The sequence below is a fragment of the Xyrauchen texanus genome, chromosome 18 (assembly GCF_025860055.1).
Source record: "Xyrauchen texanus isolate HMW12.3.18 chromosome 18, RBS_HiC_50CHRs, whole genome shotgun sequence".
NCBI classification, from domain to species: domain Eukaryota; kingdom Metazoa; phylum Chordata; class Actinopteri; order Cypriniformes; family Catostomidae; genus Xyrauchen; species Xyrauchen texanus.
Window position 1 is genome coordinate 33,182,644 of NC_068293.1, and position 16,835 is coordinate 33,199,478.

Sequence of the window (16,835 nt, forward strand, 5' to 3'; positions counted from 1 at the left end):
GAACGCATTACAAAATATTTGACTATTGACGAATCCCTGACGACTCTGCCTGGACTCCAAATTGCGTTTCACAGCAGAGTACACATGAGACGTGATCTGAGATAAGAAAACAAATGCATGATCATATGTTTTCAATGTCAGAATATGATGTGTCAGTGTATGTTTTTAATCACCTAAAGGCAACATATATTTTATTGGTTACAATATGAAAAAGTACCTCCTACTGAAAAATGCACCTATTTGCTTACCTGACTGTCCAAGATAATTGGCAATTTCTCTCTAACTCTTCTCTTTCTCCACCCAGTTGTGCTACAGTTCAGATGAAACATCAAATAGGCACTGGTGCTCCTGCCAATGATCCATTAATGTAACTGTGATTGTAATACAGTTATTTTTATATATATATATATATATATATATATATATATATATATATATATATATATATATATGACCAGACCTGAACACCCCTGAAGATTTTAGGTTTAAATTAGAACTCCATCTGCGAGCCAGGCTCCATCACTCAAATTCAGTGTATGACTTCACTGATGCTCTTTTGTCTCATTGGGAGCAAATCCCTGCAGCCATGTTCCAACATCTGAAGAAAAGCCTTTCCAAAAGTGTAAGCTGCTATAGCAGCAAATGGAGGATGGTTTTGCAATTAAATGTGTGTCCACATACTTTTGGCCATGCAGTGTAGTCTCATTATCTTTTTTTTGCCATGTCCAGCATTGCCTCCTGTGGAATGCAGTGGAGAAGAGTTTCACTGCCGTGCAGATGGAACCTGTATCCCCGAGCGTTGGCGCTGCGACGGGGACAAAGATTGTGAGGATGGTAGTGATGAAACCAACTGCAAGGGCATCAAGAGAATGTGTGATCCCCAGGCAAAGTTTACCTGCAAAAGCACAGGTAAATTTTACATGTTACACTGCACCGGCTTTAATTCAGCTGACCTCACAATTTTTCATACACTGAACCACTGCTATATTTTGCCCACTACATTCACTCAAACTGCTAAATTCTGTGAAGCAGTGGGTGTAATCTTATGCCATGATGCCACCCTTGAACTCCGAGTTGTCTTTGCCTCTTGCAAATTGAAACAGATGATAAATCCAGTCTTTATACACTGCATGGTGCAATCCTTTGCAATAGCTCTGTACCATATGTTCTGCATCTCTGATAAGATAATGGCCATACTTGTGGGCTTGAATGATTTTTACTCCAAAGAGAGGTATATCTGTGAAGCACTCCGCTGAAACAATGGAACCGGAAGACAGACACATGTAATGCATGTTAATATAGACCTTATTCACAGTAATGCCATATTTTATTTTATTTAATTTGATAGATGACAGAAATAAAAATGGAGCTGTAACGGATAGAATTACAGTGTGTTCTCTGGCATGCACTGTATAAATCTGTATGAAACTTCACATCAAATGTTTTTACTACTTATGTTTTCTGGACTTGTTTAACTACTGAAATGTTTTGGAAAGATATTTTTCATCAGAGGAACTATCCAAAAACCCTTTCAGCAGTGCAACCCATTGAAGAGACTGTAAATTTATTTAAGCCTCTTTGCCATTCTTGTAAAAAAGTAAAGAAAGTGCTACAGTGAATAAGGTTCGTTAAGTATTGAAGGTGCCATAACACTTTTTAGCCATATCGATTAAAGGTGCACAGTTTTTTATTATTTTTCGTCATTAAAAACTTTTACCCCTAAAGAAATGAATAGTACTTTTGATAAAAATTATGCACAATTACATTCGATGAAGACTTTAGTTGTATCATTACCCTAATAAAGCTTGTTTATCATAGTGCTGGGCTCCCTCATGCGGGCTGCCATGCTGTGATCATGTGACCAGCCAAGTACTCACTTTATCTATGTAAACCCCCTATAATCAAATCATTTTGCTGACAGAATACATTGTGTTATGGCTGACATCGAATAGTGCATTTCGTCAATGTATTGGCAACCAAAACTTATAGCTTTTACATGAGTCTGCATCCACAAGGCTAGGTGTCAGTATAGGTCCAAGACAAAACTTGAATAGAAAGAAGTAAGCAGGATCATGTGCAGAATTTAGTTGTCCATGTTTCTTTTGAACGGCCAAAAGTTTGGAATGATGTAAATCTGTTTCGGAAGGAAATCGGTACTTTAATTCACCAAAGTGGCATTCAACTGATTATACACAAAGCATAGCCAGGACATTACTTATCTAAAAAACAGCACCACCACCATTTGAAAAAAGTCATTTTTTATCAAACCTAGACAGGCCCCATTTCCAGCAGCCATCACTCCAAAACTTTATACTTGAGTAATCTTGCTTGATTGCTAATTTGGTATTGTAAAATCACTTGCCATTATATCAAACACAGCTGAAATCTATTTGGTTTGTTAAATGAAGCTTAACATTGTCTTTGTGTTTGTTTATGAGTTGCCACAGTATGTAATAGACTGGCATGTCTCAAGGTCAATATTAGGTAAAAAATGGCAAAACATAAATGGCTTTCTATATAAACTTCTCAGTCAATAATTGTTTTGAGGAATGAAGGCAATACAATGCTTGAAATTGCCAAAAATAAAATGAAGATTTCATACAAAGGTGTATACTACAGTCTTCAAAGACAATGGACAACTGGGTCTAACAATGACAGAAAGAGATGTGGAAGGCCAACTAAACAACTAAACTGTACAACTAAACAAGAGGATAAGTACATTAGAGTCTCTAGTTTGAGAAATAGATGCCTCACATTTCCTCAGCTGAGAGCTTCATTGAATTCTACCCGCTCAACACCAGTTTCATGTACAACAGTAAAGAGAAGACTCAAGGGTGCAGGCCTTATGGTAAGAAATGCAAAGAAAAATCCACTTTTGAAACCGAAAATCAAAAAAGAAAAGGTTAGAATGTACAAAGAAACACAGACATTGGACAACAGATAATTGGAAAAGAGTGTTATGGATCTTAACTCCATTGTTGTTAAGGTTGTGTTTTCATTGACTGTAAGGTGCTACAGGAAGCGTGGGGTGAAATGTCACCTGAGTATCTGGACAAACTGACAGCTACAATGCCAAGGATCTGCAAAGCTGTCATTGCTGCACGTAGAGGATTTTTTGATGAGAACTCTTTGAAGTAGTTTAACCTGTTTATACGCAATTTCACCGCACTCAGGAGTGATGTCACTCTGCTTACATTTACAATATAATTTACCATCTATAAATGTAATTAATGTTAACAAATTATACATCTTTTCAAATGTCTAAGGGTTCAACATTGATATCCGATCTCTGTTTCACGATAGCAATGCTCCAGAAACAGCAATTTAGTTATTTGTGTCAGGAGTACAAATGAAAACATGCAATATCAAAACGGGACTTCATACCTTTGTTATGAAAATGCGATCGCCAGATGAATCCAGTTCACCACACTTGGGTCAATTGTCCATGACAAGCATTCACTGAATAACATCCAATAGCACTTTTTGTCCATAAAAGTGATCAGATTTTGTGTCGTCTTGAAAGGCGGAGCCTTCATTTTACTCTGTATACCGGCAGCGATTTACAGAGAAAAAAGCAGAATCCTAATTTTTTGTTAGATCATCTTCAAATTTAAAATGTAACTTCTTTAGACTTGTGGCTTTGAGAACATTGTATTTCTGGGCTGTCTTATTGTTTTTTTTTTAGATTTTAAAATATTTCCATTACTATAAACTTCAGCTTCTCTAACTTTAAAAAATAACAACATATATTAATTCTGTAACTTGGGAAATAAAGCCCAAAGTGTCTTCTTTCAAAAGATACTACAAATGTGAATACAACCATTTAAGTTCAGGTATGTCATTTTCATGATTTGTGCTCAAAAAGGGGGTGCGTATCAACAGGTTAAGTTTTTTTTTATGTTATTAATGTCCTGACTATACATTGTGATCAGAAAGCCAATTTGGTGAATACAAGTACCAATGTTGTTCCATAAGAGCAAAATATGTACATTATTCCAAACTTTTGCCCACCAGTTTATATAGCTATCATTTGTATCACAAGTTTTTGGTCTGCTCCGAGCATAGTGAAATCAATCAACATGAGGCTTTTTGATGATGCAGTTGCCCAAATTGTAAATAATTGCCTTGAAAAAAGACATCAATAACAAAACCATCAACAATTTTATGTTGTTTTGTTCTTACCTTTTTTTATGTAAAAAATGTGCCAAAAAATAATTTTGAGTCTTTCCAGACCACTGCACCCGAAACAGAATGCCATGAAATCCCATACGTTTTTGACAGATTCTAAAACAGGAGTCTGTTCACCTGCTTATTTGATCACAAAGGTAGACTGAACACAAGGAAAATGTCTCAGGTTACGTCTGTAACCCTAGTTCCCTGAGAAGGGAACGAGACGATGCGTCGAAGACGCTTCGGGAACGCCTTTGCGTGATTACCTCTGAAGCACGTATGTCAACTAGTCAATGGAATGAATGAATGCCACGGGTGGGTGACGTCATGACCAGGAAAGGATATAAGCACATCCGATGCGTTACTCGCATTAGCTTTTAGAGCCGAAGCAAAGTCGATCGCAGGGATGCAGGAAGTATGGCAGGGCGACGCATCGTCTCGTTCCCTTCTCAGGGAACTAGGGTTACAGACGTAACCTGAGACGTTCCCTTATGAGGGAACTCGCGATGCGTCGAAGACGCTTTGGGAACGATAATACCCAATCTGCCATAGTTACAAAATGCCAGATGACAAAAACTGTCGGCAAATTAAGTAAAAAGCACCTGGGATCCTGGGGCAGCTTCCAGGTCCAGGCTATAAAACCTCACAAAAGTTAGCGGCGAGGACCAACCTGCCGCATCACAAACCTCCTGGAGGGAAACTCCTGATAAGAGGGGTTTAGAGGCCGCCATACTTCGAGTAGAGTGAGCTCTGACCACCAAAGGGCACGGCTGGCCAGAGGACTCATATGCAAGAGAAATAGCCTCAACTATCCACTTACTGATTGTCTGTTTAGAAGCAGGAAGACCTTTCTTAGGTGAACCAAAACAGACAAACAACTGATCAGATCTTCTCCACAGGGCAGCCCTGTGGACATAAGTGCTCGCACTGGACATAAGAGATTCAGTTTTTCCTGGTCCGAAGATGTAAACGGAGGAGGACAGAATGCCTGCAGTACAATAGGCCTTGGAATATTGGTTGGCACCTTAGGGATGTAACCCTGCTTAGGGTATAAGAACGCCTTAACCATACCCGGTGCAAATTCCAAACAGGTGGGAGACACCGAAAGAGCCTGAAGGTCTCCGACTCTTTTTAGGGACGAAATGGCTAACAGAAAGATAGTCTTGAACGTCAGAAATTTTTCTGAAACTAACTCTAGGGGCTCGAAGGGAGCCCCAGACAAGCCTTCCAAAACTATCGCCAAATCCCATGCCGGCACCCTAGTTCGAACCGCAGGCCTCAGCCTCAAGGTGCCACGAAGGAAACGAACAATCAGGGGGTCTCGACCCAAAGATGTACTACCCACAGGGGCGTGGAAAGCCGCAATGGCCGCCACGTAAACCTTTAACTCTTTCCCCGCCAGCGTTTTAAAAAAAAAGTTGCCAGCCACCGCCAGGGTTTTTGACGATTTTCGCTAAACTTTAATGGCCCGCAGAATGTTTTCTTCCATGAATATATGAAGATGCTATATATCAAAATAAAGATCTGGGCCTCTGCTTTTAGGCAAAAAAAAAAACGATTTTATTTTATCTTCATTTGTTCTTTTTTTATTGTGACTTGAACAGAGGTAGGTTTTGTCAAAAAACAACATTTCAGACAAAAAGCTGAGAAAAAGGCATGTTTATGTCTGATATTTTGAGCTTCTCATACTCCACTTCTTCATGTTTGAGACGATCGCAGTCTGTTTCTTTGATCAAAGAGTTGCGTACTTTTTCAAAACATGCGCAGGGGTCTTCCTTACCGTATAACACCTAAAACACGGAAACCCGGAAAATTCTGTGTTTGGCGGGGAAGCGTTTTTTCATAAAACACGGAAAATTCTGTGTTTGGCGGGGAAAGAGTTAAAGTAGAAGGACATGAACCTGATGTAAAGCGATACTGGAGAAACTCAAGTACTGTGTTGACTGAACAGTTAACTGGATCTCGCTGATGCTGGTGACACCAAGACGTGAAAACTTTCCACTTAAGTGTGTATAATTTCCTCGTGGCTGGAGCTCTGGAGCTAAGAATGGTCTCAACGACCTCAGTCGAGAGACCACTCTCTAAAAGTTGGGCCCCCTCAGAGGCCAAACCCATAGGTTCCAAATCTCTGGTCGGGGGAATATTGTGCCCCCTGCCTGAGACAGAAGGTCTCTCCTGACAGGTACCTCGAAAGGAGGGCCGTCGAGGAGATGAATTAGGTCCGCAAACCAAATTCGACTCGGCCAGCGTGGAGCTACTAATAATAGACTTACTCCGTCCTGGCGGACTCTCTCCAGAACTCCTGGGAGCAGAGCAACAGGGGGAAATGTGTACAGACGTAGCCTCGGCCACATCTGTACCATAGCGTCCAACCCCAAGGGGGCTGGTTGCGTGAGGGAGAACCAAAGTGGACAGTGCGTCGTAAGCTGAGACGCAAACAGATCCACATCTGCTTGGCCGTAAAATTCCCAAATGAGCTCCACCGCCTCGGGGTGGAGTCTCCATTCCCCTGGCCTCAGCACCTGCCTCGACAGGGTGTCTGCTCCTATATTCTGGTACCCTGGGATATACACTGCCCTCAGGGAGAGTATTTTCCCCAGGGACCACAAGAGGATCTGGTGCGCCAGTTTGCAGAGTGGACGCGAGCGCAGACCCCCCTGTCGATTTAAATAAGAGACCACCGATGTGTTGTCTGTACGGACAAGCCACATGATGGCCCCTCAGATCTGGGAGGAAATGTCTCAATGCATTGAAGACGGCCATCATCTCCAGGCAATTTATGTGCCAAGAGAGATGATGGTACCTCCACAGACCCTGAGCTGAGCGGCCTTCCATTACCGCTCCCCAGCCGGTGAGAGAAGCGTCTGTCGAGATAGCAACTCGATGGCAAAGAGCTCCCAACACCGGACCCTGGGACAGGAACCAATGTTTCCTCCATATAATCAAGGCGCGGATGCACCGCCGCGTGATCTTGATCATACGAAGTGGGTTCCCTCTTTTTCTCTACAGGAGGATCTGGTGCGCCAGTTTGCAGAGTGGACGCGAGCGCAGACCCCCCTGTCGATTTAAATAAGAGACCACCGATGTGTTGTCTGTACGGACAAGCACATGATGACCCCTCAGATCTGGGAGGAAATGTCTCAAAGCATTGAAGACGGCCATCATCTCCAGGCAATTTATGTGCCAAGAGAGATGATGGTTCCTCCACAGACCCTGAGCTGAGCGGCCTTCCATTACCGCTCCCCAGCCGGTGAGAGAAGCGTCTGTCGAGATAGCAACTCGATGGTAAAGAGCTCCCAACACCGGACCCTGGGACAGGAACCAATGTTTCCTCCATATAATAAAGGCGCGGATGCACCGCCGTGTGATCTTGATCATACAAAGTGGGTTCCCCCTCGGTGAGAACCTTCTGGTCCTGAGCCACCACTGCAAAGGTCTCATGTACAGCAGGCCGAAGGGGATCACATCGGACGCTGCTGCCGTGAGGCCTAACAGTCTCTCGAACTGTTTCACAGTGCGTGACTGGCCTAGCTTCAACTCTTTTGTGGCTGTGATTATAGCAGCTACACGAACGGGCGATAGTGTGGCCCGCATCGTGACTGAATCCCATACCACACCAAGGAAAGTGGTTCTCTGTAATGGAGAAAGCACACTCTTCTTGGCATTGAGTCTCAACTCCAATTTCTTCATATCTCGATGCCGAACCGCTGACTGCTCTGATTCCGCCAGAATCAGCCAGTCGTCGATGTAGTTCAGAATGCGTATGCCCTGCAGCCTGAGCGGGGCCAGAGCTGCATCTACGCACTTCGTGAACGTGCGGGGTGACAGAGCTAGACCGAATGGAAGCACCCGATATTGGTATTCTTTGCTCCCGAAAGAAAACCTCAGGAACTTCCTGTGTTAAGGGAGGATGGAGACATGGAAGTAAGCGTCCTTCAAATCTATCGTGACAAATTCAGAAAATCTACTAAGGGTACCAGTCTCTCGAGACTGGCCTCTGGTGTTAAAGGGACAGCCACTTCGGCGACCTGAAGCATATTGGCAGGAAACAACCGAACTGACTGTTTTTTAACCCCCCTCAGAGGGCTCACGTCCGACGCAACGTCGAGTCGACATTGCGGCGAACTTTCGCTGGATACCACTGCGCCCTGAAGCACCAAGGGTGGCGGGGTTGGCAGACTGGTCCCATGAGGACCCCGAAGTGGAGCGGGCACCGTATTCTGAGGTGTACACCGCTCCAACCCGGTCACCGAAAAGACCAGAGGGAGACATAGGGGCATCTAAAAGAAAAGCCCGCTCCTTATCTTTAATCTCTGCAAGATTTAACCAAAGATGTCTCTCAGTAGCTACAAGGGCTGCCATAGACCGCCCAATAGCACGGGCGGTCTCCTTCGTAGCTCTGAGAGAAAGATCTGTAGTCCGACGAAGTTCTCGAATTTTGTCGGGACTAACTCCCTCACTCCTATTGATATCCCCCAGCAGATCTGCCTGATAGGCTTGGAGCACTGCCATCGTGTGCAGACAGGCTCCAGCTTGACCTGCTGCCGTATAAGCCTTACCCACTAAATTGGATGTGGTTTTTAGTGGTTTATTCGGCAACACGGGATCCTTCAGGGACGATGCTGACCAAGGAGACAGATAGCTCGCGAGCGTCTGTTCCACTGGGGGCATCGACCCATAACCAAAATCTTTCAGCCCCTTTATATTTGAATATGTGTGAACATGGGGACTAAAAAGACGTGACGAATATGGGTTATTCCATGATCTACATAGCTCACTATGTAGATCAGGAAAAAATGGAAGGGCTCGTGGTTGAGATGAAGCATTAGATGTGAGAAAACGCTCGTCTAATTTGCTTTTAGGACGAGTATCTCTTTTTTCTGCTGGCCAGTCAATATTTAATTTATTAACAGCACGAGTTATCACCTAAATAAGCTCCTCATATGCTGGGGAGAGGGATGGTGAATCCTCTCCCCTTATTGTGTTAGTGTTTGTGTCACTCTCATAAATGCTCAGTAACTCCACCTCCTCAGAGCTAGAGCACCGAAGCATCTGGCTCTCTTCCCGGGCGGAAGAAGCCGCAGCGCGGGCTTCCGACACCGGCAAGAGAGCAATGGATCCCTCGGGTAAAGGAGGAGATAAGGCAGAGCCCGCCTCCAACCCTGCCGAGAGATCCATTTGCGAACCCCAAGTGAGCCTTCTCCGAGCTGCCTCGGCAGCCGCGGGTCCAGAACCCTGAGGTTCGCGAGCCTGTTCATCATCCTCAAATGCGGACAGACGGGAGCGGAGTATGCGGAGCGGCAGACACTCACAATGCTGACAGTCAGTCCCCTCGAAGGCTGACATCGCATGCTCCACTCCCAAACAAACTACACAAAGATCATGTGTATCTCCACCCATGATATAATGAGGGCAAGGAGAAGCACAGGCTTTAAATAGTTGTTTCGCCATAATATCCAATATAATGAGAGACAGACAACAATAAATATGACAGACAGTTTTGACATAGAGCGCTTTGCTGAGGCACAAAAGCTAACGCGAGTAAAGCATCAGATGTGCTTATATCCTTTCCTGGTCATGACGTCACCCACCCGTGGCGTTCATTCATTCCATTGACTAGTTGACATAAGTGCTTCAGAGGTAATCACGCAAAGGCGTCCCTGAAGCGTCTTCGACGCATCGCGAGTTCCCTCGTAAGGGAACTGACTCGCATATGCTGAACAGATGTAAAATTCTCTATTAGCAGAAAATAAACAAAAGCTGCCTATCTGTTCTGGAATGTGTTATCACCATGGTATGATTTTCAAACAAACTCCAAGCTCTATCGTAATTTCACTCTCATCACGAACCGTTGCCAAGACAACGAGGTAAGTGTTTGTGCCAACAACATGCATGGGTGTATCTGTATTGTTAGAGCAGTAAAAATGCAGTCACACTTAATCACTATTAATCATATTTTTTAAATTAACTTGTTAAGATCATATAGTTATACTCGAATATGCAACACAACTAAATAACATATCAGTACACAGCTGGACAAAAGTTAAATAGTTTAGTCTTACAGTGGCTGGAATTCACTTTTCTGATGTTTTATTTTATTTTAGATTGGAAGAAAAAGACAACATTTTCAGGTTTTAGAGAGGAGCTCAACACGGTTATGATGATTCCAGCCACTTTGAATACGCGTTCAGTCAACAAAATTACTGTCAAAAATATGATTCTGTTAACAAAGACGAGATGGAAAACATGCATTATGAGGAAACTATTCTCCTTAGGATTGTTAAAAGGAATAAATAGCACTGCAACATATCTACAATGCATTATCAGTGTTATAGAAAAATTAAATCCTGTTGAATAAAACCTTGTCAAATGATCCAGTCATAGTATTTTGTCGATTGCCCTGTTTGAGCTGTAGCCAGGAGCTAAAGAGCTGAACACCAATAAACTAAAGCGCTTATAGCAGTTAATCACCTTTCTTACAAAACACATTATATATGACATAATTCAACTGTATCTACAACATATAATATTACCAATTACATATGCACAGACAATGAAAATAATGCACAGCTGAACTTAAAGTCAGTTGTGCGCCAGATGCATGATTCTGGTTTTGCATAGGCAGGTGCTGTAACAAAATTCTCTAGTCTCTAAAAAAACGAAAATTAATATGTCTCTAGCATGAAGAATCAACAACACAGTAATTAAGGGTCTAATACTTCACTATACTCATTATATGATAGTATTTCATAAATTTTTTTCAGGCAGCACTGTGATGGTACAATTGTCACTGTGATCCTATAGCATCACTATTCGCAAAAAATATATTTAGGCCTAAATACTTTGTCAAATTGCTTATGTTTGGCTTCATCCACAACCTCTTTCTTGCCAGTCGTCATCTTCAAAGGCGAACAAAAACATGAAAGGCACAAGTTTGTTGGATCAGTGTGAACATGACAGTTATGTTTTTTAACATTCTAAATAGACTCCCAACTTTGGCATGTTTAAAGTGTTGGTGTCTGTTGGTGTTTGTTGGGGCAGTGTGAATTGGCCTTTAGAAATGTGTCCTAACCTAAACCTATCAAGGATGTTAATTGGTTAACATAGCTTGATTAATGTGATGGTGAACCAATCAGCTATTGAGATGACGCTGATGTAAGAGGGGAACCTGAGTGAGAGGTAGTTAGTAAGAGACGAAGGTATAGACATGTTGTAAACTTGTTGTAAGCTAACATGTTGTAAAGGCACCAGCGACAGTGCGCTTAATTTGACAAAAACTAGCCTTATTTTACAGGGCTTTCATATCTGTATGATTATTCAAATAGTCGATCAGGAAATTCAATCCTCTAGTTAATTAAAAAATAAAATTCACATCCCGAATCTATTTTTGTGTTTATTTATTAAATTTTTTGCATTCTCTTGGTTGTGTCAAGGACAAGCTGTTGCCGCAATAAGTTCTGCTGTTTCATTTAGAATGAAATGAGCTGACACTGGCCACAGGGTTGTGTATGCATCTGACGTCATCACAGCTTGATGTTTCATCACCATTCATATTTTGTACAGATTTTTCAGCATGCTTACTTACACACCAAATAAGGCCTGACAGCTTGATTTATTTAGAGGTCTAACCAAATGTTGTGTCCCAAGGGAAGTGCATCAGTAAGAGTTGGTTGTGTGACGGCGACAATGACTGTGAAGACCGCTCTGATGAAGAGAACTGTGAGTCATCTGTCTGCATGCCCCCCTCTCAGCCCTGTGCTAATGATTCCAGCACCTGCCTATCCCCCAGCAAGATATGTGACGGTAGAAATGACTGTGCCGACCAATCAGATGAGGGACTTTTCTGTGGTGAGTACATGAGTCTTGATACAAACAAATCTTAGAGCCATTGTACAACTCCAAGAATTGCATGAAATGGATTAACGAATGCAATTTTATATAGAATGGATAGTTCTGATAGAGGTTCTGATAAGATGAGCTATTAGTACATTCTGTATTAGTGCAGTAGGCAATATTATTTGGATGCTTATTGGAATATTATATTAATGCTACCAGAAATATTATAAAAAATGGAAGAATCGTTTATTCCAATTATAATTTATTTTAACTATTTCTCACGATTTGTGTTTATCATATTGATGCTGTCCTCATTTTTAAAAAGTGTTAAGCCCTCGACTGACTTATCATAGTTAAGATTGTTTGCCATTATTAAGAACACTCCTTTACCATTGCAAAATCACTGGAAAGCAGGACTTCTCATGGCTCATTGTTTTATTTTGTCCTGTATTGATGTATTTCCTTTTGAAACAGGAAGTTGTGGCAGGGCATATCAAAATGTTTTTCCTATAACCAATATCACCAAAATTGCCAGGAGCCTTAAATGATTAGTTCCATCACTGATTCGTATGACTTTCATGTGCTGAACAAAACAAAGATTTTTAGAAGAATTTCTCAGCTCTGTAGGTAAGTGAACGGGTGCCAAAATTTTGAAGCTCCAAAATCCACATAAGGGCAACATAGAAGTATTCTAGACAACTGGTGGTTAAATCCATATCTTCAGAAGCTATATGATATGTGTGAGTGAGAAACCATCAAGACTGAAATCTTTTTTTTTTTCTTTCTATAAATTCTCCTCCCTGCAATCTCCACTTCACTTTCACTACTACTTCTGTTTTTTGTCATTCTTTGTGCATATTGCCCCCTACTGGGCAGTGAGGATAATTTATAATAAAAAAGTACTTAAACATTTACCTGTTTCTCACCCACACCTATCATATCATTTCTGAAGATATGGATTTAACCACTGGAGTCTTATGGATTACTTTTATGCTCCCTTTATATGCATTTCGGAGATTAAAAATGTTGGCACCCATTCACTTTAATTGTGAGGACCTACAGACCTGAAATATTATTTTAATGTAATTTTCTTACTAGACCATTTTTTGTACAACAATTTTTATATGACTATGTTTACAAGCTCAATTTGGCCCTCATTATTTTTTATCCTTTTTTTCTGAAAGAAAAAGAGTCTAAATGTAGCATATAAATGGCCTCCAAACTAACAGACTTGGACTAAAAGCCACAAAACTTTGATTTTCATTTAGTTGGGTATGTGATCAATGCATATTTAACGTTTCTGTTATGCGAAGCGTAACCCTGTTTCCCTGAGTGGGAACGAGATGCTGCATAATCACATTGAGATACATCCTGAGTGTCACGTGGTCTGAAGCCCTTATACAATCATGCCAATTTATTAGCTGATGGCACTTAAGTGATGCCCCTATTGAGCTATGTCACGTTTCGAGTCAGATTTTCTGCAGGAAGGCATGAGTCTATGCAGCTGCTAGAGTGTATGTCCAGTTTACGAAGCATCTCGTTCCCACTCAGGGAACCAGGGTTACACTTTACATAAATGAGTCTTTCCCTTTCGTAGGAAGTTGAGCTGCATAATCGTATTGGAACGATATACATTCAGACCATTCGAACAGTGGCAACTGTCTACGCCCATGTGGCAAGCATATATTGGTGCACAAACAAGATAAAGCATCTGAATAATACTGAGGGAATTATGAGTTTACTCCTGTTCCAACAGAGAGAACATGGGAAGCAGGAGTCAAACCTTTGTTCAGATTATAAAATCAAACAAATATATGTGGAGAGGACCACCGTGCAACCATACAAATGTCCTCCAAGGACGCACAATTAGCCAAAGCCCATGAGGACTCCATGATCCTCGTAGAATGGACTCGAATACCCGAAGGCGAAGTTAAACCACGAGCTTCGTAAGCACTTGAAATTGCATCAATAAGCCAATGAGAGTATTTGCTTCGACTCCGAAACACCCCTGTTGCAACACACAAACAACTGCTCAGACTAACGCCACTGGCTAGTACGTTAAACATAAACTTGCAGCATATGCAGCCTTTTATGCTCCTCCGACTCAAACAGGGGAGGAAAGAATGCTGACGGGGCAAAAAGGTCTGAGCCTGCATACTCCACACATAATATGAGAGACAAGAGAATGCTACTGACAGAGACTCCATTGTTAAGTGCAAGCTCAGCCGCTAGAACAGCAACATAGACTTTAAGCATTGCCAGAGCAACCCCGGCCCCAAAATGCTCTTGCAAAAAATTCTGCCCAGAGCCTGAGACAAAATGTCTGTTCTGACTGGAATTTCCCAAGGCACTTTTTCATAGCTGAAAACCATACTTGAACCAAAACGGCTCCACTAACAGAAGCCGATCCAAACCTTCCCAAACTCTCTGCAGAACTGCATGCAGCAGACTAATCAGTGGGAGCCCTTAAAGGTGCGTTGTTGACCATTGATGCTCCAATGCATTGATGCCCAGCAGTGCTGAGGGTGAGAGAGAAAATCAGTGGGGACAGTGCGAAGTCGAAGCAAACAGGTCCAATGCCGCTCTGCCGAACCTTCTCCAGATTTGTTTCATAATCTGAGGATGAAATTTCCACTCTCCGGGCATCAAGTCCTATCTGGACAGGAGATCCTCCCCCAAATTCTACCAGCACAGGACATGCACGGCTCATATAGACAGCACATTATTCCATGCCCACTGAAGAATGTCATGAGAAATTCATATGTCTCAAAATCCAGAATGGGATGCAAGCCATCGTCTTTTTTTGGACCAGAAAATAATGGCTGTAAAATCTGCATTCTCTCTTAGGAGGAATTTACTTTATTGCCCCTTTCTCTAACTGAGAGTGAAAACAGGGCTTCCCGAACAAACGTCTGTTGGGACAACCCCATTGAACACCGACAGAGGCCATCTGAATTGAATTGCATAACTGTTGTGTGCTATGTTCATTAGCGGGTTTGGCTATTAGCAATAATCAATAATTATCAGGGAGAGAAAGCAACTGCTAGTTTATCACTCAGAGATGCGTGGAATGGCTCGTAAACCATCCTGCAGTCTTTGATTCTTTAATGGATAAACTCTGTGTGCCGGTCTCACCAACGATGGTGGAAATACACAACAGTCCAACGTGGTTAGATGTCAAAACAGAAAATCTCATTTGTGGTAACAGTATGTTACATTAATACCTTGAGTATTATTGGCAGCAATGAGCCAAATCTGTGGTCTGTAAATTGTACAAGCAATAACCTTGATACACAAGAATAACACACTATAATAATCCATCTCTGCCCAGACATAAACCTCTTACTTGAATCGTGTGAGGATGTGATTAATGGGACATAAATAAACATAGTGTACTAGCATCATCCCTTGAAAGGTAATATGACAAAGTCTACGGTAACTCAGTGTGGCATGGGGGGCGTGGTCATGTGTCGGTCTGCGGGAGAGAGAGAGAGCGGTAGAGCTTGTCACCTAGTTTGTAATTATCTCTAACACCTGTGTCTTGTTATAGTGATACGGAGAGAGACATTTAAGGAACGCCAAGTGTCGAGAGAGGGAGAGAGAATGTCCAGAAAGCATGACAGCACTGAACAGAGCGAGAGATTGATGAATATTATTTAGAGTGTTTTCATAGCCATAGAATATTTATTTGTATGTTTAAAAGGAATAAAAGGACTGACCTTGAACCTGCTTCATTGCCTCCTGGGAACGCCGCCATGTAGTCCTCTGCCAGCTGGATGGCTCCATCCAACGACGCCGGGCGGTGGCACTGGACCCACTCCGACATGCCTTGGGGAAGTTGGGAGATGAAATGCTCCAGTACCACCATGTCGACCACTTCTACGACGTCGCAGGTTCCCCCCACCAACAGTCATTTCCGGCAGGCGTCACGGAGCTGTTGCGCAAATGCGAACAGGCGGCCGTCCTTCCCAAAGCTCAACGAGCGGAATAGCTGCTGACTCTGCTCCGGGGTCCGACTGACCCGTTGTGGATGGCTTTCCTCAGATGGCTATAGTCCAGGAGGCTGGGGGCGGGAAGTTGTTGTCCCGCCAGCTGCGCCTCCCCGGAAAGCAGGGGCAATAGGCGGGCCACCCATTGATCGGGAGGCCACCTCCATACCTCCGCCGTTTTCTCGAACAGGCCGAGGAAGGCCTCCGGATCATCGCTTGGCCCCATTTTCGCAAGGGCCAGCGGTGGGACGGGCTCCGAGGAGGACGCAGCACCAGCCCCCTCCCTGGCGATCAGGCTCCGCAGCACTTGCCGGTCCTCAGCTTGTGCCTGGAGCAAGGCTTGGAAGCGTTGTTCTTGCTCCCGGCAAACCTCCAAGAGGGCATGGTGTTGTGTTTGCTGGATGTTGGTGAGGGCGTTGATGACTTCGGCCAGCGGTGAAGACTCCATAGCGGCGCTCTCCTCCAAACCCGGGTTTTGGCACCATAGTGCACTGGTTGGGTTGGATCAATGGAGGAATCAGGAGACAACGAATTAGGTTCAAGGTCAGTCCTTTTATTCCTTTTAAACGTACAAATAAATATTCTATGGCTATGAAAGCACTCTAAATAATATTCATCAATCTCTCTCTGTTCAGTGCTGTCGTGCTTTCTGGATATTCTCTCTCCCTCTCTCGACACTTGTTCCTTAAATGTCTCTCTCTCCGTATCACTATAACAAGACACAGGTGTTAGAGATAATTACAAACCAGGTGACAAGCCTTACCGCTCTCTCTCTCTCTCCCGCAGACTGACACACGACCACGCCCCCATGCCACACTCAGATAATGCTCTGTACAATTG

The 16,835-nt window shown here is 42.9% G+C and overlaps 1 protein-coding gene across 1 annotated transcript in view; it reads left to right on the top strand.

Annotated features, from left to right (window-relative positions):
- LOC127658763 (low-density lipoprotein receptor-related protein 1B-like) overlaps nt 1-16,835 on the top strand; it is a 471,292-nt gene that overhangs the window by 284,039 nt on the left and 170,418 nt on the right. The window contains exons 20-21 of the mRNA XM_052148252.1: nt 730-909; nt 11,818-12,018. Coding sequence (XP_052004212.1) covers nt 730-909; nt 11,818-12,018 — 381 coding nt within the window. The remainder of the gene's footprint in view (nt 1-729; nt 910-11,817; nt 12,019-16,835) is intronic.